Source organism: Vicugna pacos, chromosome 22 (genome assembly GCF_048564905.1).
Source record: "Vicugna pacos chromosome 22, VicPac4, whole genome shotgun sequence".
NCBI classification, from domain to species: domain Eukaryota; kingdom Metazoa; phylum Chordata; class Mammalia; order Artiodactyla; family Camelidae; genus Vicugna; species Vicugna pacos.
This window is the reverse complement of record NC_133008.1, coordinates 21,562,709-21,589,217: the sequence shown is the minus strand read 5'-3', so window position 1 is coordinate 21,589,217 and position 26,509 is coordinate 21,562,709. Positions and strand designations below refer to the sequence as shown.

Genomic DNA, 26,509 nt, shown 5'->3' with positions numbered 1-26,509 from the left:
CTCACAGCTCTGGAGGTGACAGGGAAGGATCTGTCCAGGCCTCTCTCCTGGCTTCTGGTAGTTCTTTGGCTGTGGCCAGGATAACTCTCATCTTTTTCTTTTCTTGCAGTTTTTTAACTAAAGTGTAGTTGATTTACAGCATTAGTTTCAGGTAGCTGTCATCTTTACATCTCATTCCCCCGTGTGCATGTCTGTGTCCAAATTTCCCCTTTTTCACAAGGACACTGGTCACATTGGATTAGGGACCACTGTCCTCCAGTATGACCATATCTTAACTATTCACACCTTCAATGACCCTATCTCCAAATAAGGTCATGTTTGTAATTCCTGGGGGTTAGGACCTATGAATTTGGGGGTACATAATTCAGACCATAACAGAAGAAGTGTACCATGCCCCACCTCCATTCCCCACATCCTTATTCAGATCCCACAGGCCAGTCCTATTTCCTCCTCACCCTCTCCGTCCTCCACACTGGATGATTTGAAGCAAATCCCAGGCATCATGTCATTTTCTTTGTGAGAAGGAAACAGTTTTAAATACCAAATATAGTCAGCATTCAAGAAATCAACATTTTTTTTGACAGGGATTTGCCCCTTAGAGTTCAAGAAACACTGGTTGTCTTGGCAGATGGTGGCTCCAGGCCTGCTGCACAGCCTTGGTTTGAAGGTGTCGGTTGGCTCACCTGGTAGCTATACCAAAATGCTTTTTCCACTGGTGTACGCAATAGTTGCTCAAGAAACATCCCTATTTGAGATACATGGTAGGTGCCCCCCCAAAATGGTTCATCAGACAGCCTGGATACACACAGTGAATTCTCCAGAAATTTACTTTTTAAATGGCAGATGTACCCAGGAGGTGCCTGAAAATGTGACTTTATAAAGATGGGGCATATCATTTTATCACTGAAAACTTTTACATACTTAAGTTTGCAGGAAAACTTGAACAACAGCATATGTGGTAGGTGTGCAGGTTTTTAAAACTCGTGAGGTGTGCAGACATTTCTGTACACAGCAGGTGCTGAAGATATGTTCATTTTTCAATGGGGGAGATGAATAGTTGTTTGCAAAGTATTTAGTTTGTTAAAATAATGGACACAGAAGGCAGGGTATAGCTCAAGCAGTAGAGCGCATGCTTAGCATGCATGAGGTCCTGGGTTCAATCCCCAGTACCTCCTCTAAGAATAAATAAACAAATAAACCTAATTACCTGCCCCCACCAAAAAAAATTAAAAAATAAAATAAAATAAAATGATGGACACGTGTACAAAAGTATGCTATAGATCCCCTCAGGAGGTGTTCAGGAGATGTTTTAATGCCCAGTGGGCATTAGATGCTGTGATTCTCAGGAAATTTATTTTATTTTATTTTATTTTAAAAAAATTTTGGGAGACTGATTAGATTTGTTTGTTTGTTTGTTTGTTTTAATGGAGGTCCTGGGGGTTGAACCCAGGACCTCATGCTTGCTGAGCATGAACTCTACTGCTAAGCTATGCCCTCCCCCCAGGAAATTTCTTTTTGCACAGTGGCATACACAGTTGGTGCTCAACAGCCACACCAGACGTACCCAGTAGTCACACTAAGATGTTTGCCAAATTTGTAATAACTGCCCAAGACCCGTTGGTTCTTTCAGCAATGTGATCGTGCACAGGAAGTGCTTTTCAATCCAAGGAGGGGTCAGGCCACCTCAAGTGGAACCAAGTTCTGGGAGTAGGGGCAGGGGGCGGCAGGAGCAGCCAGGCACCTCGGGTCCCCCAGCCCTGAACCCACCACCTGCCTACCCACAGCCTGCTCATCACCTCGCTCGGCCACATCAAGCTGACTGACTTTGGCCTGTCCAAGATCGGGCTCATGAGCATGGCCACCAACCTCTACGAGGGCCACATCGAGAAGGACACTCGGGAGTTTGTGGACAAGCAGGTGTGTGGACAGGCAGGGTACAGGGCTGCCTCCCTCTGCCTGGGGCCTGACCCTGGGACAGGGGGGAACTTTGCAGCAAAAAGGAGAAAGTGAACTCCCCATCATTCTACCCACCCTTTCTTCCCTGGCTGGGAGCCATCCTCAGTTTCCCTGTCCCACCTGGCCTAGGTATGTGGGACGCCTGAATACATCGCCCCTGAGGTGATCTTCCGCCAGGGCTACGGGAAGCCAGTGGACTGGTGGGCCATGGGCGTCGTCCTCTATGAATTCCTGGTGGGCTGTGTGCCATTCTTCGGAGATACCCCTGAGGAACTCTTTGGCCAGGTGGTCAGTGGTGCGTTCCCCCTGCCCCCCATGGTGCCAGGTTTAAGTCTCAGTCCCCCTGGGGCTCTGGACAGCCATTCCCCATTCCCCTACCCTTACTGGGGAGAGGAGCAGCCCCTTGTGTGGATTGGGTGCCTATGGCATGCCCAGCCCCAGCTAGGCCCTGGAGATAACAGCCAAGAGCAAGACAGACAGTAAGGGAGATAAACAAGCAAATTATGGAGCAGACAGAGGCAAAAAGAATGCCAAGGAGGAAAAGCAGCAGGAAGAAGGAGGGGGTGGGGTGGCAGGTGGAGAGGGGATGATGCTATATTCAGTAGAGTCACAGAGGCCTATTGGAGCAAAGGGAAGCCACAGAGATGGAAGGTGCTCTGGGCAGAGGGCACAGCCAGAACAAAGACTATGAAGGACCAAGCCTGATATGTTGGAGGAGCAGAGTTGGCTGATGGCTTGGAGCACAGTGAGTGAGGGGAGGTGCTCAGAAGGGCTATTCCTGCTCCCTCACTCCCTCACTCCTCCCCTCAACTTAGATGAAATCATGTGGCCTGAGGGGGACGAAGCCCTTCCAGCTGACGCCCAGGACCTTATCACCAGGCTGCTCCGACAGAGCCCACTGGACCGTCTAGGCACTGGTATGTAGGTGTGGGTGGGCCCAGGTGGGTGGGATGGGGGCTGGGGTAAACAAGAGCTTTATTTGAGAGGCTGCATAGAGGAGGGGTCTTGGAACTGAGATTTTGAAGGATGCATAGGAGCTCGCCAGGAACTAGCACAAGACTTGGAAGGAATAGCAGGTAGCTGGGTGTAGTACAGACAAGGGGCACTGAGGCTGTGCATGTGAGCTTGCCAGGTCACCATGTTCTGAGGTCTCCAAAGGCCCAGCCCAGTGGATCCCACTGTCTAAGTTTCCCAGCCACCTCAGTAGTGATTAAGGGACTATTTGATACTCATGCAGCCACCCAATTACGTGGCCACTATAGATCATGTTCAAGATCAAGCTTGGCCACTGGAGAGGACTGTGAGGGCTGAGGTTGGGCAACAGGATACCTTCATGCAGTCACCTCTGCTCCATGGGGTAGAAACGTGTGGAAAAGGCCCCGGAAAGGAAGCCCTCCTAAGGCTCGGGTTTCTCCAGGTGGTGGGATCCCAGAATCTAGCAGAGGGAAGAGCAGGGCCTGGGTTCTAGCCCTAGCTTGGTCCCTCCCTGGGCTCTTAAACGATGGCTGGTTTCCCCTCCCATCTTTCAGTCCTGCGTTGGCCAAGGTCGGGTTCCTAATTGGCCCAGGAGGGAGCGGGGGGTGGGGACTGGTAGGACTCAGCCCGGCATGTCTGCAGGTGGCACCCACGAAGTGAAGCAGCACCCCTTCTTCCGGACACTGGACTGGGCAGGGCTTCTGCGACACAAGGCTGAGTTCGTGCCACAGCTTGAGGCTGAGGATGACACCAGTTACTTTGACAGTAAGCCGGGGTCCAAGAGGTGGGCTCTGCTGTCCCATAATCCCCCAGGCAGCGAGGGGGCATCTGCCAGGGTCTCCACCCAAGCTTGGCGCCTCTCCCTGGGCCTGGAGCTTCCGACTTCCTGAGCTTTCCAAGAAGCTGGAGCATGTCTGCTGGCTGCCCCCTGGCTAGGATCTCCTGTGCATCTGGGCTTAGGAGGCTGCAGCACCCTCTCGGGTTGCAGGAGGGGAAACCAAGGCACTGAGTATGGCAGACCCTTGCTTTGGGTCAGGAGGCTGAACCAGGCATGGAGCCTTGCCTGTTATATAGGAGGGTGGGGTCCCTTGCTCAGCTTTGGTGAAGGGGGTGAGCACTTCAGGTGGGCTCGGACAGATCTCTATCTCCCTGGGGCTCTGGCTGAACACAGAGTAAACGCCCTCAGCTTCCAGGGCCTCCTCCAGAACTTGATGAGTGATCTGTGGCATGACAGAGGTCATCTCTGAGCATCTGTTTCCTTTTCTGTAAAATGGGGAACATCCTTTATGTTTGAGATGCACAATTTTACCTGATTCTGGGTGACCCATCTCAAGGGTAAGGAAACTGAGGCTCAGACCCAAGAATTCCCATCCACAGCCCCACAGCTTTTAGGGACACAACTGGGATTTGTTCCCAGATACTAACTCTGCCACCCAAGCCTCCTCTGGTCCTTAAACATACCAGGCATGGTCCCACCTCAATGCCTTTGCCCTGACGGCACCTCCCTACCTGGGATGCTCTCCCAACCTCACCCGACACAGCCCTTGTGGCCACCTCCGGGCATCAGGTGGGCTGCACAAGCCTTTCCCTCCCGCAGCACGCTCGGAACGTTACCACCACCTGGGCTCAGAGGATGATGAGACCAATGATGAGGAGTCATCCACGGAGATCCCCCAGTTCTCGTCCTGTTCCCATCGGTTCAGCAAGGTGGGCCTGGGGCCCTGGGTGTAGCCAGTGCCCAGGAAGCACGGCAAGATGTTTGTTTTGTTTTGTTTTTACTTTTTTTATTGTACTAAAATACGCATAGCATAAAGTATACTATTTTAGCCATTTTAAACTGTACAATTCAGCGACATTTAGCACATTGACAGTGTTGGGCAACCATCACCTCTATCTACTTCCGGAACACTTCCATCACCCCAAAGGGAAACCATGTACGCATCTGGAGTCACTCCTCATTTTTTCCTCCCCCACCCCTGGCAACCTGCTTTCTGTCTGTCTGCATTTACCTGTTGTGGACATTTCACATACGTAAGCTCATACACTATGTGTGCTTTGGTGTCTGGCTCCTTAAGTTTGATCCCTGTGGTTGAATGTATGAGGCTTCATTCCTCGTTATGACTGACTAATAGCCCATTGTATAGTAAACCACATTTTGTTTATCCACTCATCAGCTGATGGACACGGGGGTTGCTTCCACGTGGGGGCAATCATGAATAGACCTACTATGCTGCGTGTTATCTTCTAGCCTCATTAGCGTAACTTAAGTTCCTTCCCTTGGTGTATAATTTGGTCAAAAAACCTGTACTGTTTGTGGGCCTGGGCCCCAGGCAGGAAATGCCATTTGTGACCCACTTGGTAGCCAGGCACCTCTGAGCCCCAGTGTCTTCACCTGTACAGTGGGCTAAAGACTGTATGTCTTTTTCATTTCTTTTTTTAATTAATTTTTTTGTGGGGAATTAGGTTCATTTTTATTTGTTTGTTTGTTTATTTAATGGAGGTACTGGGGATTGAACCCAGGACCTCCTGCGTGCTAAGCACACACTCTTACCACTGAGCTATACCCTCCCCTCTTAAAGGCTCTCTGTCTTTAGAGATGTGGTGAGTAAGGATTTAAGGAAGTGACTCAGGGAAGTGTTGGATATACAGGAAGCACTCAACTAAGCTGTCCCCCGTGGGTGCGGTTGTTGTTACTGTTCTTTTTCATTGCTTCCCAGGTCTACAGCAGCTCTGAGTTCCTGGCCGCCCAGCCCACTCCAACCTTCGCTGAACGGAGCTTCAGTGAGGACCGGGAGGAAGGGTGGGAGCGCAGCAGCGAGGGGGAGTATGGGCGCCGGCTGAGCACCGAGGTCCGGTAGGTGGGCTGGGGAGTATAAGCAGATCCAGTTTCCAAACTGCTAGGAGGTGGAGCCACAGGGAAAAAAAAAAAAAATCTAACATTGGAAAGAGTTTCCCAGTGGCACGGTAGAAAAGGGTCAAACATATTGGCCAGCCTGTCAGACCCCTGTCAGCCTGGCCCCTATCATCACTCCCTTTGGCTTTGCATTCTTAACCACACCAAACATAAAGCATCCACATACCATCCCCCTGCTAGGCTTTTGCTTGCATGGTTTCCTCTGCCCTGAACACCTTTTGCTAACAAACTCTCGTTCACCTTTCAAAGTTCAGACTCAGCAGAAATAATCAATGTCTGCTAGAGAATGCGGGTTGGAAACTGGGTTTTAAAAGATGAATAGGAGTCTCCAGGCAGACACAGAGGACTAAGCAGGGAGAGGGAACTCACCTTATGTTTACAAATTACCTCTGACTCTAGGCTGAGAGTTAAGATGTGGCCACTAGAGAAGATTGGGTATCCTGGGGTGAGGGCATCTGGCAAGTGTGACTCAGGTTCTTCCCTACTGCAGGCTAAGGTCGTGGACGTCCTCTGGTTCCTCCTGCCACTCATCCTCTTCCCAGCCTGAACGAGGGCCTAGCCCATCTCTCCTGGGCACCATCAGCCTGGACACAATGCCCAAGTTTGCCTTCTCGTCAGAGGACGAGGGAGCTGGCCCAACTGCTGTGGGCCCCAAAAGGCCCGTCTTCATTCTAGGGGAGCCTGACCCACCCCCAGCAGCCACCCCAGTGGTGCCAAAGCCCTCAAGCCTTTCTGGTAGGTGGAGTCCAGGGTGGGCAGGGTAATGTCATGGCAAGTTTCCCACAGAAAGGGCTATTTGAGATGGGTCTTGAAGGAAGAGTAGTTCTCCAGAAAGACCATTCACTTGTCTAACAAATGCCTCAGGCTTCAGCTGGGCTCCCAGGAAGCCCTGGCTAGCGGGGAGAGAGGAATTGAACTGGGGAGCTCAGAGAGTGGGAGTTAGGCGTCTGACTGGGGTGAGGGGAAGGCTTCTTGGAGGATGGAATTTGAGGAGCGGAGCTTCCCAGGAAGGGGAGTGCAAGAAGGGTGTAGGAAGAGGGAACCCTCCGAACAAAGGCCACTGTGTATGCACTGACTGGGGAGGAAGGAGCTTTGCCTCCTGAGGGCAGAGGGGCCAAGCAGTGAGATGAGGGGGGCCAGGCTGACGCCCTGACCCTGCTGACCCCCTAGCTGACACAGCTGCCCTCAGCCACGCGCGACTACGAAGTAACAGCACTGGTGCACGACACTCCACGCCGCGGGCCCTGGATGCCGGCCGGGGCCGCCGCCCAGGGGGCCCAAGAGACTCAGCCCCTGAGAAATCCAGGGCCTCCCCCAGTGGGGGCCGCGTGCCCAAGTCAGCCTCGGTGTCCGCACTGTCACTCATCATCACGGCCGGTAACGCCTACGGCCAGCCTGTCTTTGCTTGTCTGTCCACATCCATTTTAACCATGGGGCGGGGTCTGTTTTGGCCAGCAGGAGCTGGAGGGCATCCCTCCAGGTGATGTGGGGGCTGTTGTTTGGGGCTGAGCCCCAGGAGAAGGGAAGCAGCTGGGGGACTGGCATTCCCACAGTGGGCACTGCATGTGCAAAGGCCCAGAGGCAGTGGGACTGTGTTTGGGGCATTAGAGCAGTAACAGAGCAGCCAGAAGGATCAGTGTGGGGGGAGGAGAAGCTGCCTTCTGAGGGGCCCGATAAGGGAGTGACCCCTCCTGAACCTCGTCCCTACAGATGACGGCAGCGGCGGCCCCCTCATGAGCCCCCTGTCCCCACGCTCACTGTCCTCGAACCCATCGTCCCGAGACTCCTCTCCAAGCAGAGACCCTTCCCCTGTGTGTGGCAGCCTGCGGCCCCCCATTGTCATCCACAGCTCAGGCAAGAAGTACGGCTTCAGCCTGCGGGCAATCCGTGTCTACATGGGTGACAGTGACGTCTACGCTGTGCACCACGTCGTGTGGGTGAGTTGGCCTCAGGATGGGCAGGAACAGCTGGACTTGGCAGAGCCCTTTCAGAGCTGCATCTTGGAATGCAGTCTTGGAAAGTAAGCCCATGAGGTTTGGGGGCCCAGAGCAGGGACTGGTGCCACCTGGGTCTTTGTGGTCCCTTTCAGTTACAGGGAGGGGATTAGGCAAGAGGGATGGAGACCCCAAGGGGGCAGGAAGCTCCTACACAGTGGGTGTGCTGTCCTTCGTCCCTCAGCCCAGGGCCTGTCCCATCCCTGTGGGTCACTCTCTAAACAGCCCTCAGGATCTGGGATGCTAGGCAGTGTGACAGGCAGCAGCTTGCTGGGGTCCCATAGCTGACTCAGCCAGGCTGGGTGGGGTCTCTGGCTATGGGGTTTAGGCCACTAATCCCTGCCATCTACCCCAACTCCCACCCCTAGAGCGTGGAGGAGGGAAGCCCCGCCCAGGAAGCGGGCCTGCGAGCTGGGGACCTCATCACCCACATCAATGGGGAGTCGGTCCTGGGGCTGGTGCACATGGATGTCGTGGAGCTGCTGCTGAAGGTACAGCCCCCCTCCCCCTCCCCCACCCACCCCCAGGGCTCCCAGACCCTCCAACCCCATCTGTCCACAGGGTCCCCAGATCTCCCCTCACTGCCTACCCTTTGGGCTGCTCCTGTGACCTGCCATCCCCACCCATTGACCTCAGCTCCTGATTCTGCATGGTTCTGCCCTCCAACCACACACTCCACTTTCGGTCCCAGCTCCAGGCTTTGCATGCGCCCTCCCTTCTGCTTCCTTCTTTAGCCCTCTGACATTACCTCTCAGAGCCACTCCTCCAGGAAGCCCTTCCTGCCCCTTGGGTGCCTGCTTCTGGCCCTCCCTCTGGCCAACCCTGACCCTGTGGGCTAGGGGTATCCAGGACATCTTGGCTTTTCTCACACCGAGGGTCCCCGAAGGCTGAGGTCTAGAAGAGGGGAGGTGGGCACCAGTGAGGAGGCAGGCCCCAGGTTGGCTAGCTCCTAGGACCAGTGGGTGGGTGATGGCTCCCTGGATGTATGGACAGATGGTGGACATGCATCTTTGGCCCAATGCTTGGTGGGGTCATGAGGTAAAAAGTGCGTGGATAGGATCTGGGGCTTTGACGGATTAGTAGATGGGAACAGGGGTGGGTGGATGGCTTATTGGATGGGAGGCACACAGGCAACCCTTTGCCATCCCACTTGCAGAGTGGCAACAAGATCGCCCTTCGGACCACAGCCCTGGAGAACACCTCCATCAAGGTGGGCCCTGCACGGAAGAATGTGACCAAGGGCCGCATGGCGCGCAGGAGCAAGCGGAGCCGAAGGCGGGAGACGCAGGACCGGTGAGTGGTGGGCTAGCTGCCAGAGAGGCTTGAGGGAGGACCCGTGGTGTACTTAGGTGACCAGGGCTGCTAGGGGCAGGGGTGCTGAAGCATCTGGCTTTCTAACCCCTAGGCGGAAGTCCCTCTTCAAAAAGATCTCAAAACAGTCATCTGTGCTACACACCAGCCGCAGCTTCTCCTCCGGCCTCCACCACTCCCTGTCGTCTAGCGAGAGCCTCCCGGGCTCACCCACCCACAGCCTCTCTCCCAGCCCCACCACGCCCTGCCGCAGTCCGGCTCCTGATGCCCCAGCAGGTGGGTGCATCCCCAGGGCTACCCTGGGAAGAAGGGCTGCTCAGGCCTGCAGTGGTCAGCCCAGGGAGGGAGCGAGCAGAGTTGGGAGGATGGAGTGATGTGATGTATGACACAAGGCGGCCAGAAGGGCCTTTCCAGTTGCCTTGAGTCTAAGAGGCAGCCTAGGGTGGTCAGATTCAAGTTGAGGGCAGGGAAGGGTGTTCCCAGCAGAAGTAATATCGTGAGCAGAGGGGATCTAGACAGGAGAGATGTAAAAGCCAGGGAGAAGCTAGGGAGGGAGGATGGGGGACGGAGCAAGCCAAAGAGCTGGGCTTAAATTGGGGGTCAGTAGGGAGCCATCAAGAGTGTGTGAGCCAGAGAGGGCATGGAAAGATTATTCTGGATCAGGAAAGGATGATGACTTGGCCCAACCCTGAGGACCCTTAGTTTCTGTGAGAGACAGCCAGAGATAGACACCTCTAGCCTCACTGGGTTAGCAATAGGCTAGAGAGAGGAACAGGCTGGAACAATCCAGAGGACAGACAGGGAAGGCCTCCTGACGGACAGCCACAGAGCTACTTGTCCAGGAAGCCCTCCCTGCCTCCTGGGGACCCCAACTGCTGTCTCTTCCTCTGGCCTACCCTGACCTCACGGGGCTGGGAACATCTATGCCATCTTTGCCTTCCTCAGACCAGGAGTCCTCTGGGGCTGAGGCGTAGGGGTGGGGAGTGGGCACAGGCAGAGGCAGGGCCCTTGTTGGATAACTTCTAGAACCAGTGGGTGGACAGCTCACTGGTGGATGGACGGTTGGTGGATGGGTACCTTTGGCCCAATGATTTGGTGGGTCATTAGGTGAAAAATGGGTGAATAGGAGCTAGGGCTTTGATGAATGAGTAGGAGGTCACCAGATCTAAGCCAAAGGAACAACCTGTGCAAACAAAGGGAAAACCAGGAATGATGGGTGGCCACAGGGAACAATGTGGGCTTTGGCAGTCAGTCCCAGGGCCCCTTCTCAAGGCTGGGACATTGAGGCTGGTGGCCCTGACCCTCACCTGTCACCCCACAGACACGGCGTCCCCACCCAGTGCATCCCCAAGCTCCAGCAGCCCTGCATCTCCGGCTGCCGCTGGCCACACCCGCCCCAGCTCCCTGCATGGCTTGGCCGCCAAGCTTGGACCACCTCGCCCCAAAACTGGTCGCCGCAAGTCCACCAGCAGCATCCCGCCCTCCCCACTGGCCTGCCCGCCTGTGCCTGCACCCCCACCCCGCTCACCCTCGCCTCTGCCAGGGCACCCACCTGCACCTGCCCGGTCCCCGAGGTTGCGCCGGGGCCAGTCGGCTGACAAGCTGGGTACAAGTGAGAGGCTGGACGGGGAGCTGGGGCGCCGTAGCCGTGGGCCGGACTCCGAGCTGGTGGTCATGCGGCGGCTGCATCTATCTGAGCGCCGAGACTCCTTCAAGAAGCAGGAGGCCGTGCAGGAGGTGAGCTTTGATGAGCCACCTGAGGAGGCCACTGGGTCACCCCCTTTGGTGCCTCAGATCGCTGTGGAGGGTGCTGAGGCCATGCCAGGAGCCCTTGGACCCGCTGGGAAAGACTAACCCCTCCTATGTGGCCTCTCCCTGGCCTGGAAGTCAAGCATTTTTGCAGAATGTTTTTTCCATAAATTGACACCTGGATAGAGACTGAGCCAACAGCCTATGACACCTGGAAGATGAGAAGCCATGGAGGTTCTTACCAGAAGGTGTAGACAGTGCCTCCCTCGTGTTCTGGAGCCGATCAGTCAGGGAGCCATAGGGGCAGGAGTGGGAGACTAGGGTGGCGTTGTAAATAGCAGCAAATCCCTGCAACTAATTTATTACTTTTTATAAGCGATAGCCAGAGTGAGCTGCCACTGTTGAGGCGGCTGCCCAGGTACCAGGTACCCTGCCCCATGTACCTGGGACCCATTTGCAGACCCTGCCCCCTGGGCTGAGAAGGAAGCACTTTGGAAAATCACGTGTGTTCATGTTTTCTGGTTTTTCTGTACTTTTAAAGTCTCTTTGTGTTACTTGATCCCATTCCCTGACTCCAGACCCACAGATTCAAAGGGACACAGCCAAGCTTACCTGTCCAGGCCCAGTTTGGATTGGAGGGTCCATAAACAATACCCTCCACCACAAAACGAAGTAATCCTGATGATGGACTGCATTCTGAAGGCTACTTTCCACATCATAGCCTCTATGTAGGCCAGCCTTGCTAGTGTCTGCCTCCAGTCCTATAGGCTTGGGATGTGTGGGAACTGGGGCTTTGATGTATGAATAGAAGTTCACCAGATCTAGACAGAGGGGTTGCCCTCTTCACAGGCAGACTTTGATGCCCTGGAGGCAGAGGCCTCAAAGGTGCCACCAGGGTAAATTGCCACCCTGGACAAGATTTTTTGTGTGTTTGATACACACCCGGGTGAGCCCTTACCCATGATGTGTCTGAAAACACCCCCTGGGGATTCCCTCCATGTGCCAGAGCCTTGCTAGGATGAAATTCAAGTGAGAAAAATCCAACTAGGGGGCCAAGTTTGAACCTTGGCTTCACTGTTTGGCTCTGGGAACATGGCTTCCCTACTCCGTGCCTCAGTTTCCTTGTGTTTACAAAACTAATACCAGTAACTATTTATTAAGCACCTGTATGCCAAGTACTTTTACTTGTGGCTTCTCCCTCAGCCAGCTTTGAAAAGGCTAGAGGTGGTGTTGTCATCCCCGTTTTACAGACAAATAACTAAGGCCTAGCAAAGGGTGGAGACTTGTCCTGTGATTGCCTGGTAAAAGTCACACAGCCAGGCCCTGTCCTGGGCATTGTTATCAAGGGAGCTTGAATGGAGAATCTGACGTCCGATACAGCAGACTCCAGCTCTAGCTCTCTCCCCTGTAAGGCTGTGTGACCCACTGGGCATCTGTGAGCCTCCATTTCCCATTTGGAGGTGGCAAGCAAGATCAGCATGCCCCACATGGTGAGGGCACTTTCCAGGCACTGCAGCCTGCTCTGCATTCCTTCTGAAGACGCCTGTCCAGCACTGCCTGGTGTTGGAGCTAGACCAAGGCTGTGCATGACTTGCTCCCACCTTCTATCCTGGAGCTGACAGTGAATAAAAGCTCACATGTCAAAGAGAAGTTCCAATGTCTGGATTTGTGAGGGGCCAAGAAAAGGGGAAGGGATCAGTCAGTGAGGTGCGGGCAGGATGAAAACAGACCCTTGGCTCAAAGTCACCTGAGATGGGTTTTGAAGGCTGCTGGAAGTACACTACTGAGATTTTTCCTGGTGCCTTCTCCGGTCCTGGCCTCCACCTGCCCTCTCTGGGAATACCCATCACAGGCTAAAAGCTTCATCTAGACACCAATCTGGGGCCCTGAAGCTGTGTTAATAAATAAATAAGCCATCTTTCTGTCCTCTTAAATTTTTTTAAACATTAGAAAGTATTTTAATTTTTTTACTTTATGTACGTCTTACACTGGTCTTTTCTTGTCCTGTGCCCTAAAATTCCCCCCACCCCCTTCTGAACCCAGCGTAGCCTGAGCGCATTCGGTTACTTCCGGAGCGCTCCACAGGGTCGGAACCCTTTGGCCACACCCCCTGTTTCCGAGTGTCTTCGGTCATTTCCGGAAACAGTCGTCTGCATCTGGGCCAGCGCTATTACTCCCTGCCGGCCCGAGTTCAGCTGTTTCCAGATGATCTGGGCTACCATAGAAACCCCGGCTTTCAACCCCGGCTCCTTCTCGGCCTTCAGTTTGTTTCCTGAAAAGCTCATCTGTCTGTGGCGAGCCCATTCCCCACAACTCCGCCGCCTTCAATTCCTTGAGTTCGGGGCCGCTCACCCGCCCTCTGGAGCCGTCCGTGCTTCGGCAGTTTCCGGAAGTTAGTGGTCGCCTCTGGATCTAAGTTCCCAGGGTCTCATTTGGGACCAACCACACTTGGTTCTATCACAAAGTCTCAGGGCCCAGCCTCTGTTCTGCTAGTCCGGCTGGAACGCGCTCGGCCATTTCCGGAACCTCTCGGACATCTCAGCCCAGCCGAGCCTAGCCGAGCCTAGCCGAGCCTAGCCGAGCCTAGCCGAGCCCAGCCGAGTCTAGCCGAGCCCAGCCTCGAGATCACTCATCTGACCCCATTGCGCTCGGCTGTTTCCGGAAATGATCGACTATCTCGGGGCACCGTCCCCCTTTACCCTCCAGTCCCGCGGGAGTATATTCGGTTCTTTCCGGAAACACTCGGTTGTCCCCAGGCTCCGCCTCGGCCTCGCTTCACCCGTCGGCCCGAGTACGCTCGGCAGTTTCCGCCGGGGGCGGGCCCGACCGTTCGGGACCGCGGCAGCGGCGGCGGAGGCGGGGATCCCGCGGCTGCGGCGACGGCGTCCGTGGTATAGCCACGGGTCGGGCTCCGCTCGGCGTGACGGTGGCCTCGACCAGGTAAGTCCGGGCTGGTCCGCGTGGCAGGCGGGGCTGGGGATGCACTCAAATGCGGGGCTCCCAGGCAAAGTGTGGGGCCACGGTGGAAGCCAGAATGCGAGCCGGGCTGCATCGGGCCCCGCGGGAAAGGGGGGCCGCAGGGAGCAGGAGGCCTCGGGCTCGACCTGGCTGCGGTGCAATCTGTCCCGGACGATGGTGGCGGAACGGGGGACCCTAGGCAGAAATAAGGGGTTGGAGCCGCGGCCCTGAATTGAGGGAGGCCCTGCCAGGAGTGGGGCATCGAGCAGTAATGAGGGGCGCCCAGGCATTGTGTGGGGCATAGTGGGGTGCAAGACAGTAAAGGGTCGACTCTACTTCCGTCCCCTTGGATGGGCTAGGGATTCACGCAGGCCCGAGTGCGCGTCTGCACACGCGTGAGCGCGCAGGCCCTGCGTCCAGCCACTGAGCCCCCAGCCAGGCCTGGCCCTTCCACGCAGCCTCTTGGATTCGGGGAGCGCTGGCTCCCCGGCGCGCACACCGGGGCGTGTGCAGACGTGTGCACGCCGGGATGCGGAGGCGGGCAGGCAAGCGGATTCAGGCAGTTTCCTGGACGTCCCTTCACTGGGCCTCAGTTTCCCCACCTGTGGAGTAAGGGTATGGGGGCCAGGGAGCGGGTGAGTTGCAGCGCCCTGGAATGTGGAGCTTCTGCTCTGGTTTGGACACCTCTAGTGGCTTCCCGTGGTCGGAGATAAAGCCTGAGCCTCTGCCTGGCACTCGAGGCCCAGCATGGGCTTCGGCTTCCTTAAAGCTACCTGGAACTCTTGGCAAGCATTTCTTGCTGTCAAGCCTTTGCATGTACTATTTTCCCTCTGGCCAGTGCCCACTCCCGTCCTCTGTGAGGACCCGCCCTCTAGAAAAGCACCATCCCCCCACCCCAAAACCTCTCAGAAGAACTGAACTTACAGGGCTGAGATTGGAAATGTGTCTGTGCTGGGCTGTGTCTCCCTGAGACTGGGGACTCTTAGGGGGTGATCATTGCTTTGAATCTGGCAGCCTCCGCCTTAGCAGCTGCAATGACCTCCTCCCATCTACCCTTTCCTGGCTCCATGTCTACCCTGGGGCTAAGGTCTTCTTGGCCTCCTACCAACTCCTTTCATTTTTGAGTACCTACTCTTGACCCCAAGCTGAGCCCTGGACACTATTGCTCCATTCCCTCCTTCCCTGCAGAGATCAGAGATCCATTTCTTTGGACTCACCTCTAGGCCTTTGCTTGTGCTGGGGTCTCTGCCTGGACCTCCTCTCCCACACTGTTTGGCCCCTGCTGCCTCCTTCTACGCTCACCTGGCCTGATGTCTCTCCAGGGCTCCCACAGCACCCTGAGCATCCCCCATCACGCACTACCTCCCCTCGGTATGACTATCTGGCCACGTGCCTGCTGCATCCTCTCATCCGCCCTGGGCTTTGTAAAGTTGGTCAGATCTGAGTTTTTGAGTCCTGACTTCCTAACAAGGAAGTGGTCCAACAAATACCTCCCTGCTCAGAGCCTTAGTTTCCCGCAGGGGCAATGAAGAGCTTGTTTCCTGAGCATGCAGTATGCCTGAGGTAGGTTCTTGGGAGCTCTGCTCCCAACAACCTCAAAGGAGTGCTGTTATTGCACCCATTTTACAGCTGGGGAAACTGGGGCCCAGAGAGGGACAGGAACTGGCCCAAGTTTACCTAGTGAGTCCAGGGATTTGAACCTGGGATTTGGCCAGGTTCTCTCAGGTAGAGGTGACAGGAGTCCAAACTAGCTAATGCTGCCCTGCCCCTCTCCCCCTAGGTCAGCATCCCAAGCCGAGCATGGTGACAGCCTGTGCCCCCGGCCCCCTCGCCTGGCGCAGCTGGAAGAGCCGCCAGCCTCGGGAGCCGATGGGCCCCCACGTGAGGGAGTGAGCGGCCAACCCTACAGATTGAGGGGGGACGCAGCGGCTGAGCGACCCGAGATCACGCTGCCGACCCCCTCCCACCAGTTGACGAATGGTGGACCAAGCAACGAGTGACCCTTGTCAGGGTCACGGAGTAATGGTGGGAAGCAAGGTGTAAGCATCCCCTGTGGTCACCTGTAACTTCTTGGTGGAAATAGAGGTCTGAGTCCCCAAGCCGACCCAGCGGACCCTCCTGGCTCCTGATCCAGCTGATGGGGCCACTGAGGCCCCAAGCAGCCACCTGACCATCAAGACCCCACCTTGCCCAGCCATGGCTGGGGCTGAGGGCTTCCAATACCGTGCTCTGTACCCATTCCGCCGGGAACGGCCAGAGGACCTGGAGCTGCTGCCAGGTGATGTCCTTGTGGTGAGCCGGGCGGCCCTACAGGCACTGGGCGTGGCTGAGGGCAGCGAGCGTTGCCCACAGAGTGTGGGCTGGATGCCTGGCCTCAACGAGCGTACACGGCAGCGCGGCGACTTCCCTGGCACCTACGTTGAGTTCCTGGGGCCTGTGGCCCTGGCCCGGCCTGGCCCTCGCCCACGTGGCCCCCGCCCACTGCCTGCCAGGCCCCGAGATGGGCCCCCTGAGCCAGGTGAGCAACAGGTAGGGACCCTGGGAGGGGTGGGGGAAGTAGGGAGTGCTCTCAGATCCTCAGTTTCCTCTTCTTTCCAGTGAGGCAATGGTGCATCTTCCAGGAGAGGAGGAATAAGGACATTTGGTCAGTCGACAAGGGTCGATTACACTGCTGTCAAAGGCTGGGTGCAACTAGGCACACGGTGGTGGACACAAGGCCTGGCCCTGCCCTCATGGGGCTGCTGGTTCAAGAAGTGACAGTGTGATTAGGTGATGACAGAGGCTATGAGGCAGGAGTCTCTCAGGAGAGCTGGGGGTGAAGGGCTCCAAGCAGCAGGCACAAAGGCCAGAAGGTGGGAATGTAATGGCAGGTTCAGGGAACAAGCAACAGGACCTCAAGGACTTCGTGGGATTCATTTCGAAGATAATGGAGAGTGTTCCGTAGGATTCAGAGGCTCAATTTAGCTTCATTTTCTGATTTGCAGACAGATTCCCCTGAGGAACCCCCTTTGTTACCCTGATTTTCCAGTTTCCAAGATGAAGGGAACCAAAAAGCCCAAAGAAGGTGGGATATTCAGTCGAGGCCATGCAGCACAGAGGCATGTGAGGCCCCTACATCCCTCCCAAGGAGGCCCTTGGCCATCCCAACTTCCAAAGACTGTGCCCAGAGTGGAGAACTGAGGGTGCTGAGCATATGCTGAAATTATTGTATGCTGGGCAGGGTGTGTGGGTTCCAACCAGGGACACTGAGGCTCAGGTTGTGGGGAGGAGGCTGATGAGTGTTGAGCACACAGTGTAATCTGCTCTAACCCTCACAGCATCCTGGGGAGGCCCTGTGTACAGATGGGGAAACCAAGGCAAAATGCGGGTTAGTTGAACCACTTACTCAGAGGCAGTCACCCGTTGAAGGCCAAAGCCCTGGGAGGCACCTTGCCTCACCCAATGGCCTGTATGGTCTTGTGCCAGAGGGACACCGAGGCCCAAAGAGGATCAGGCTAGAGTCCAACAGCATGGGGCAGAATGGCGGGGTACAGAGGCATTGTGGTGCTGGCTTGGGCTTTGCAGCATCTGGTGTCTCCAGGGCCCGGGGCCTGCGTCCCGCCTCAGCCTGGAGGAGCAGGAGGCGGCCCCATCCGGGCTTCCAGCCAGAATCTGCCTCTCCCCCTGGTAACAGCCGCCTCCCTCCTCCGCCTGGCCTGGGTCCAGCCACCACACACATCCCCACTACCGGCAGCCACCTAGCCCCACCCTCCAAATCTTGCAGGACTGTGACACTAGCTGGGTCCAGCCCCCTCCAGGCCTCAGTTTCCTCATCTGGAAATGGTGGGGACTGGTTCTTTTGTGCACTCAGGCCCCGCCTCTCTGGGATACTGGGACCACTGGGCAACACACTACAGCTGCCTACCTTCCCTCCTCAGCTCCATGTGGGTCAGCTCAAACCCTAATGTCATCCAGGCCCTGACCTGGCTGTGTACCCAGGGGGAGGTTGCTCTCTCCCTGAGCCTCAGTTCCTCACCCAGAAAGTGGGGGTGACACCTACTCTGATGGGACCTCCCTCCCTGTTTTACAAACTGGTCACAGGCAAATTTCAGAGTTGAGTTCTGAAATCCCCCACTCCAGCTGGAATGTCGCCCACCTCCTCTCCCCTTGTTTGCTCATTTTTTTTTCTTTTTTTTTTTTCCCTGGCATTTTTGATGCAGCTGGGCCTTTATTCAGCTTGAGGTGCCACCTGGCCCATCACTCAGGGAGGCCCCGCAGGCCCCGGCTTGCCCCTGCTATGTGCCAGGGCGTCCCTGCCAAGGGCCAAAGCTGCATCACATGGTGGCTGTGCAGGCAGAGCACACCTGAACACAAAAGACCGGGTGGAGCAGAACATGGACTGGGAGGGAGCTGGACCGGGAAGGGGGTTTGGCGTTTTTAAAAGAGAAGGAGATTATATATATGTATATAAAATAAGCAAAAGGACTTAAAAAATGGAGAAATGTCCTTGGAATAAGGTGTTCTGACCCAGATAGGGTATTTATTTTCCTTTTATTCTTTTCAATCACTTTGTTGTTCCCACTGAGAGAGATGATGCCATTAGCCAGCTTCTCAGTTGAGGAAACTGAGGCACAGAGAGGGTGGGTTCTGTGCCTGAGGTTGCACAGCAAGCAATGGCAGAGCTTGAAACCTGCTGCAGAGTGTCCTGTAGCTGCTGTAACAAACTATCACAAATCGGCGGCTTCAAACAAGAGCTTATTCTCTCATGGTTCTGGAGGCCCAAAGTCCAACATCAAGGTGTGGGCAGGGCTGCTCTCCCTCTGGACAGTCTAGGGGAGGATCCTTTCCTGCTTCTTCCAGGTTTTCGGGGCTCCAAGTGTACCTTGGCTTTAGGGCCCTAATCCAGGATGATCTCATCTCAAAATCCTACCCTCAGTTTTATCTCCAAAGACCCTATTTCCAAGTAAGGTCATACTCACAGGTACCAAGGACTAGGAAGTGGACATAGCATTCGGTGGGACACTAATCAACCAACTAACTATACCTGGTCTCTGAAGTGTGAACTGATTTTTTTTTTAATGGAATTGAACCCAGGATCTCTTGCACACTAAGCACACGCTCTGCCACTGAGCTATTACATACCCACCCCCTGCCCCGCTGTGTGAACTGATATTTTAACCCAGAAAATTGTTTCTCACCAACTCCGCCCTCCCAGCCCCACCAGCCAGGCCTTTTGTCTTCCCCAGGGTGGTGGTCCAGATGCCAGCCACTTCCCTGAGCTGAGCCCTGCCTGAAACCACCCAAACTGAGATGCAGCAGGCAAAGAGGGGCTGGGGTTCCGCTGGGGTTCCTGCCAACATTCTGTTCCCTCCTGGCAGGCCTCACACTCCCTGACCTACCCGAGCAGTTCTCCCCACCTGATGTGGCGCCCCCTATCCTGGTGAAGCTTGTGGAGGCCATTGATCGGACAGGTGAGCCTCTGCCTGGCTGCAGCCCAGATTCTGCTTGCTTATCTCTGGTAATGGGCAACTCATCCCCTTCACCAGGCAGCTGGGCTCATTCTGTATAGGAAGATGAGTCTGGATGCTCTGGGTCTCCATGTTGAATTGGAGGGGTAATTCCCAGGGGAATATGGACACCAGACCCCTGTAATTGCATGTACTGTGTCCTCTGCCACCATCTCCCTCCTCTCCTGCTTTTATATCTGGGAGGTTGAGTAAGCACCCCAGACCCCCCATGGGGTCGGGGTGGAGGGGCAGGGGAGCATTTGAGAGCTGGTCTTGCCACCTGGGGTGGAGCTGACCTACTTCATCCCCTTCTCCTCAGGGCTAGACAGCTACAGACCTGAGCCACCCGCCGCACGCACAGGTGAGGGGAAGCTTCAGTGGGTGAGAGTGGGTGAGAAACCTGCCCTGGACCAATGTGCTCCCCGTGCACCCCTAGACTGGTCCCTAAGTGACATGGAGCAGTGGGACGCAGCAACCCTGTCAGATGGCGTGAAGGGCTTCCTGCTAGCTCTGCCCTCTCCCCTTGTGACACCTGAGGCCGCGGCCGAAGCACATCGAGCCCTGCGGGGTGAGCCTGGCGGTAACTCCGGGTTGAGGAGGGCACTGGGGTCGGTGGGTGCCAGCCCCTGCTCACCCTGTCCTGGCCATCTGTCCACAGAGGCCGCAGGGCCCGTGGGGCCAGTGCTGGAGCCCCCGACGCTGCCACTGCACCACGCGCTCACGCTGCGCTTCCTGCTCCAGCATCTGGGCCGGGTGGCCCGGCGCGCCCCAGCGCCGGGCCCCGTGGTGCGTGCCCTGGGCGCCACCTTCGGGCCGCTGCTGCTGCGTGCGCCACCGCCCTCGCCGCCACCAGGGGGCGCGCCCGACGGGTGAGAGGCTAGTGCGGGGGCGGGGCTTTATTCTAAAATGGGCAGGGCTGAGCTGGAGCAAAAAGGGGTGGGGCTTTAAGTCGAGGAAGTGCTAGAGAAACCGCCAGGTAGAGGGGCTCGATAATGAGAAAGCAGTGTGGTCAGGGCCCAGGGGGGAAGAAGCCAGATCCATTGTGATGGAGGGGCTAGGAAAGAACAAGGGGTGGGATCTGAGCTCCAAGAAGACTCTAGCAGGGCTTAGGACAAGGCGATGGGGCCTAGATCTGAGAGCAGGTATGTGGGTGCTGTCTGTACCTGACTTCGACTTCTTCAACCCCACACGCTAGATTCTTCTTGTTTGTCATATGAGCATTTATTGAGCGCTTACTGCAGATACGTAAACGGCAGGTGGTCTCCCACACCTGCCTGTGTCATTTACTATTAGCCGCCCGCCACCCCCCACTGCATGCTTTCGCATATACCCGCCCCTCTCCAGGCATGCAAGTGCGCCAGTGCAGGGCCATGTGCACACTGGGGCCCCTACCCAGCGCTCACTGCATTCTCCTTCCCCCTAGGACTGAGCCCATCCCCGACTTCCCTGCTCTGCTGGTGGAGAAGTTGCTTCAGGAACATCTGGAGGAGCAGGAGGTTGCGCCCCCAGGTGATCTCCCACGCCCTTGTGTTAGTTCTTATTGTTGAGGACCAGGATTGCTGACGGGGCCTGCCAGTTTCATCAGGCTCAGTTGCAGTGGGAGCTGGCCATTATATACACTTGTTGCTCAATGTGCATTTGTTTTCCTGTCCCCTAGCACTGCCGCCTAAACCCCCCAAGGCAAAGCCGGCCTCCACAGGCCTGGCCAATGGGGGGAACCCGCCCTCCCTGCAGGATGCTGAGTGGTACTGGGGCGACATCTCCAGGTAGGGTTGTGGGGCGGAGCCATGTGGTGGGCAGGGGCTGAAGGGCGGGGTCTCCGAATGGGCAGCCCCAATCCTAGCTGTTTCCACAGGGAGGAGGTAAACGAGAAACTCCGGGACACACCTGATGGTACCTTTCTGGTCCGAGATGCATCCAGCAAGATCCAGGGGGAGTACACACTGACCCTTAGGTGGGGACCTGTCCTTTCATGGGGATTAGCGGTGAGAAGTGGGAGGGGACACACCCAGGTCAGATGACCAGGGATTGCATGGGCAGTGGGATGTGTGTAGGATCTGGGGGCTTCAGTGGGCACTGACGTCCCCTCTCACCCACCCCTAGGAAAGGCGGGAACAACAAGCTGATCAAGGTCTTCCACCGAGACGGTCACTACGGCTTCTCAGAGCCGCTCACCTTCTGCTCTGTCGTGGACCTCATCACCCACTACCGCCATGAGTCACTGGCCCAGTACAATGCCAAGCTGGACACTCGGCTCCTCTACCCAGTGTCCAAGTACCAGCAGGTCCGGGGTGGGGATGGGAGCTGGGGGCCAGGGTCGGGGGGTGCCTGGTCGGCCCTGATCCAACTGGGGATCCCCAGGACCAGATTGTCAAGGAGGACAGCGTGGAAGCAGTGGGCGCCCAGCTTAAAGTCTATCACCAGCAGTACCAAGACAAGAGCCGCGAGTACGACCAGCTCTATGAGGAGTACACACGCACCTCCCAGGTACCATGGGCCTGTGCACCTCCGGGCACAGAGGGGCTCTTAGCCCTATGGACTGCCCTAAAAACATAGAAATAAACGTATATGGTTCTTAAAAAACAAATAAACAAATAAATGAGGAGCCTCCCAGGAGCAGCTGAGCCTGGGAGATGTCTTGGTTAAGCCTCTGGGCCTCAGTTTCCCCATTTGTAAACTGACACCATGAGGTCTTAATTATTTCTCTGTCCCCTTCAACTTGGACATTATTCAAAATGACGACAACAACTTGACAAAGAGTTGTCTAAGTCAGAAGGTCAGGAGATCATGGGAAAGAACAGTGTCTTTTAAAAGAGGTAAGGGGGGGGTTTTACCACTCACAGACTGTGTTAATAGACTTCTTTTGTAAGTTGAGATACAACATATGCAGATTGAACATCCTGTCTAAGCAGGGAGTTTCTCAGTCTCCCCTGTAGTCCTTGAACAGTTTCTTTCTCAGCCCCTCTCAGTGATGGGTCACCTGAGTTTCTGAGTGGACAAGACACCCATCTGGGATTGGTTAGAAACATCATGATCTTGGAAATGGCTTAGGCCTCATGAGCCTCAGTTTCCCCATTAATAGTCTGACTTGGGAAGGGGGTCTAGCTTAGTGGTAGTGCATGTACTTGGCTTGCACAAGCTCCTGGGTTCCATCCCCAGTACCTCCATTCAAAAAAAAAAAGTAAGTTCTGACTTTGTAGGAGGCTCTTGGCAGGTTCTATGAGACAATGCACAGAAAGCGCTCAGTCAATGCAGCATCTATCCTGAGAAGAAGCCCCATGCATTGTAGCAGCTAGACTTAACATTAATTCTCAGCAGTGCTAACAGACTCAGGTGTTTGTAAGGTGCCCAAGGGAGGATCTAAAGGAAGAGTAGGTGTGGGGATCATGGGGTTTGAAGGCTGAATAGGAATTCCTTCACTGTAGCAGTAGTTGATGGAATGATGTGCCTGGTGGAGGAGGTGCTTAAGCAATCTCCATATCAGCACTGGAATCGGGCTTTACCCCCAGGAGGAACTCATGAGGAATCCTAGGGGGTGCTAAGATATACCCCCTCCTGCAGGAACTGCAGATGAAGCGCACAGCTATCGAGGCCTTCAATGAGACCATCAAGATCTTTGAAGAGCAGGGCCAGACGCAAGAGAAGTGCAGCAAGGAGTATCTGGAGCGCTTCCGGCGTGAGGGCAATGAGAAGGAGATGCAGAGGTGAGTCTGTCTCCTCTGCCCTGCCCTAGCCCAACCTGCTCTGGCACAGTGCAAGTGGGGAAAGAAAGGAGAGAGTGGGCAGCCTGGGTTCCAGGAGGTGAGAGGGTCAGTGGAAATGGGCTTTGAAGGATGAATAGGAGTTTGCCAGAGACATCAGGGAAACAGTGTATGCGAAGGCTAAGGGACTGGGAACTGTCTGAGGCCTCTGAGCCACTCCTCCCTCCTCTACAGGATCCTGCTGAACTCCGAGCGGCTCAAGTCTCGCATTGCTGAGATCCACGAGAGCCGCACAAAGCTGGAGCAGGAGCTACGGGTGCAGGCCTCTGACAACCGAGAAATAGACAAGCGCATGAATAGCCTCAAGCCAGACCTCATGCAGCTGCGCAAGATCCGAGACCAGTACCTTGTGTGAGTGCCTGGCTCTGTGCTTGCCCATGGGTCCCCCATTAGCACCGGGGCACCTGAAGTAGCCCTGCCTAGCCCCCTAGCCTCCTCATCTGTTCGCAAGTCCTTTCCCTCTTGATCAGGTCCCTCCTGGCCCTCTGAGAAGGGCTCCCTGTGTGGCAGCCTCAGCCTCAGTTGTGGATGGGAGTACTGCTCCTATGGGGCTGGGTCATTGGGAGCCTCAGACAGGATCCACTCCATGAATGCTGACTGCACAATCTGGCCTGTGCTGGGGCTGCAGGAGCCCTAGCTTGAGCCCAAAATCCTGCCTCTGCCTGCTGACCCGCTGAGGACTTCATCAAGGGCTTCCCCCTCCCACCTGGGCCTTCGAAGCTTGTGTGCCTCCTCTGTGTGCTGAGCACCATGCAAGCGTTAGCTCACTTTGGCCTCTCAAAGTCTTTTATAAAGTTTCCCCTTTACAGGCAGAGAAAAAGAGGTGCTGAACAGACAACATGTGACCCTAGAACTAAGCCTCTGGTAGTGATAAGACCTGGCCGGGATGGCACATTCCAGAGCCTTGAAAAGTGTTAACAGAAACATAATAAATAGGGGGAGTTCCCTGACAGAGCCTGTGGAGCCCTCATGGGTTCAAGGTGTCCTTGACCAAGCCAAGACTGATCCCTCGTGGCGACTAGGGGTGTCACACCCAGAATTTGCACTTAGTCCTTGCCTCCAGCCAGACTGGCCTGGCCCACGGTGGGCTCACCCCGCCTGTGCTGCAGCCTCCAATCCCCCTACCAGCGGAGCAGCACAAGCCCACCTTTCCTCTTCCCTGCAGGTGGCTCACTCAGAAAGGTGCCCGGCAGAAGAAAATCAACGAATGGTTGGGAATCAAAAACGAGACTGAGGAGTGAGTGATCACCTGGAGGGGGGTTTCCCAGAGGAGGGGCCATTTTTGGTGGGTTTTGCAGAATGAGTAGGAGTTCACCAGGGTGGGAGAATTGTCCAGGTGGCAGGGGGACCTTGGAGGCTAGCCAGGTAAGTGACCAGGGCACCTCCCTGCCTCCCCAACAGCCAGTACTCACTGATGGAAGATGAGGATGACCTTCCCCACCATGAGGAACGCACGTGGTATGTAGGCAAGATCAACCGCACACAAGCTGAGGAAATGCTGAGTGGCAAGCGGGATGGCACCTTCCTCATCCGTGAGAGCAGCCAGCGCGGCTGCTACGCCTGCTCCGTGGTGTGAGTGGCAGGGGAGCCAAGAATGGGCTGAGGGGGTGGGGAACCCAAGCATTCCTTCCAAGATCTCTCATTAAGCACCAACTGTATGCTAGGCCTTGGGAAGATAGCCAGGAAGAAGCCCTGGATCCTTGGGAGCAGAGGAGAGAGCTGGGACAGTATCAGAGCGGGGAGATGGTAGAGTCTAGACTAAGTCAGTGCCCAAGAAATAGGGAAATCTGGGTCCCAGGCAGGGACTGCCTGACAGGAGCAGCAGGACTGAGCTGGGAGAGCCTGGTGGAGGCCTATCTGACCCACCCCTTTGCCCACGCCCACAGGGTGGATGGTGACACCAAACACTGCGTCATCTACCGCACAGCCACGGGCTTCGGCTTTGCGGAGCCCTACAACTTGTACGGGTCGCTGAAGGAGCTGGTGCTGCACTACCAGCATGCCTCACTGGTGCAGCACAACGACGCGCTCACCGTCACGCTCGCCCATCCCGTGCGCGCCCCAGGCCCCGGGCCCCCACCTGCGGCCCGCTGACGGCTGAGCAAGAGCAAGAGACCTGTCCCGGAGCTGAGCTGCCCCCAAGCTGGAGGCTGGGCTAGCGACGGCATCCCAGGTCTCCATCTCTCTGAATCTGTCTCTTCTTTCTTGGGTTTTCTCTGTATCTCTTCCTGTCTGTGTTTTTCTCTCCATCTCCCTTTCTCAGAGCCTCTCTCCATTTCCCCTTGTCACCCTTTGTCACTTTCTAGCGCCATCTGTCTGTCTGCTCCTTCTCTCTTGGTCTCTGTCCCTCTGTGTATCTGTGCTGGGGGGTCCTGCCTCCCCTACTCCATACTCTCCTCCCCCTGCCTTCTTACAGAGGCACTGCCCTGCCTATGGCTCTGGCCACCCATGACCCTGTGCCCTGCCCCCCACAGGCTCCTGGGGTCCCCAAAGCCCCACCTGGCTGCACCTGCCATGTTTACAGAGGCCCCCGGGCTGCGCGGCCCCAGCCTGGGTTCCCCGATTTTTAAGCCATAGACCTGGGGTCAGGGCAGGAAGGAACTTCGCTCAGCCACTTCCAAGAACCTCAGCCGTGACATTTGGGGCCAGGCGGGACCTGCCCCACAGACCCCAACTTCCCCTTCAAACCCTGAAGTGAAACCTGACACTGGGTTATCCCCACAGTGGGGCTGCTGCCAAGAAGTGACCCCCAAAAAGGAAAATAATTAAAAATAAACTCATGAGCTGACCCCAGGCTTCCCAGGAATCGAGGCCCCAGCACATCTGGGGCGGCCAACACACAGCGCTGCCCACAGCACCTCCACTTGACACAGACTCAAGGCTTCTCGATCATGTTGGGTTCTGATTTTATTTTTCCTTAATTGTATGTAACGCCCTTTTTTCTCTCATCTTTTGGGATGAGAGCCCTGGTTTTCTACGCTACCACGGAACACCCCCCCCCACCTCCTGCCTGCCTGGCTAGGCTGGTAGGCAGGTTTTGTATGGTACGTTGATACTGATATGGATATAAAACATTGAACATGGTGGAGGCTTCTGTTTTTGGTGACAGGCTTCTCTTTGGCTCTGGGCTGCCAAGTGGGGACCTACAACTCGTGCCTCCTCCCCACCTCCACACCCCCACCATAGTTTAGATGCTCTTGACCAGAGAAGTTGAGAGACCTGCCTGAGGTCACAGTAGAGAGGCCGAGACCCCAAGCGCTGCGCCCTACCCTGGCTTGCTCAGGGGACCTCAGACCCTGGACCAGCTAATCACTGGTCCCTGGGCTTGAGTTTTGGCACTCAGCCACCAGCCCTGCACTCCAAAAAGACACTCCCCTCTGATGTGCAGCTTCCTTGTTGTCAGGC

At 55.9% G+C, this 26,509-nt stretch overlaps 2 protein-coding genes across 12 annotated transcripts in view; both read left to right on the top strand.

The window, feature by feature from the left end:
- The window catches only part of MAST3 (microtubule associated serine/threonine kinase 3), a 37,037-nt gene extending 24,499 nt beyond the window's left edge, over positions 1-12,538 (top strand). For all 11 annotated transcript variants that reach the window (XM_072947384.1, XM_072947380.1, XM_072947379.1 and 8 more), the window contains 13 exons: positions 1,785-1,917; positions 2,086-2,251; positions 2,772-2,873; positions 3,574-3,696; positions 4,529-4,638; positions 5,649-5,785; positions 6,336-6,580; positions 7,016-7,222; positions 7,556-7,782; positions 8,208-8,330; positions 8,996-9,132; positions 9,245-9,426; positions 10,472-12,538. In XM_072947384.1, the coding sequence (XP_072803485.1) occupies positions 1,785-1,917; positions 2,086-2,251; positions 2,772-2,873; positions 3,574-3,696; positions 4,529-4,638; positions 5,649-5,785; positions 6,336-6,580; positions 7,016-7,222; positions 7,556-7,782; positions 8,208-8,330; positions 8,996-9,132; positions 9,245-9,426; positions 10,472-11,004 (2,425 nt within the window). In that variant the 3' untranslated portion in view covers positions 11,005-12,538. The remainder of the gene's footprint in view (positions 1-1,784; positions 1,918-2,085; positions 2,252-2,771; positions 2,874-3,573; positions 3,697-4,528; positions 4,639-5,648; positions 5,786-6,335; positions 6,581-7,015; positions 7,223-7,555; positions 7,783-8,207; positions 8,331-8,995; positions 9,133-9,244; positions 9,427-10,471) is intronic.
- Positions 12,539-13,689: 1,151 nt separating this feature from the next.
- On the top strand, positions 13,690-26,187 carry PIK3R2 (phosphoinositide-3-kinase regulatory subunit 2). The gene is made up of 16 exons (XM_006199061.4): positions 13,690-13,839; positions 15,638-16,375; positions 19,215-19,307; positions 19,663-19,704; positions 19,780-19,911; positions 20,002-20,212; positions 20,767-20,852; positions 21,001-21,109; positions 21,199-21,297; positions 21,447-21,627; positions 21,705-21,830; positions 22,905-23,047; positions 23,279-23,455; positions 24,270-24,341; positions 24,506-24,676; positions 24,991-26,187. The coding sequence occupies exons 2-16, from the start codon at positions 16,054-16,056 to the stop codon at positions 25,196-25,198; spliced, it is 2,172 nt and encodes a 723-aa protein (XP_006199123.2). The 5' UTR covers positions 13,690-13,839; positions 15,638-16,053; the 3' UTR covers positions 25,199-26,187.
- The last annotated feature ends 322 nt before the right edge of the window (positions 26,188-26,509 follow it).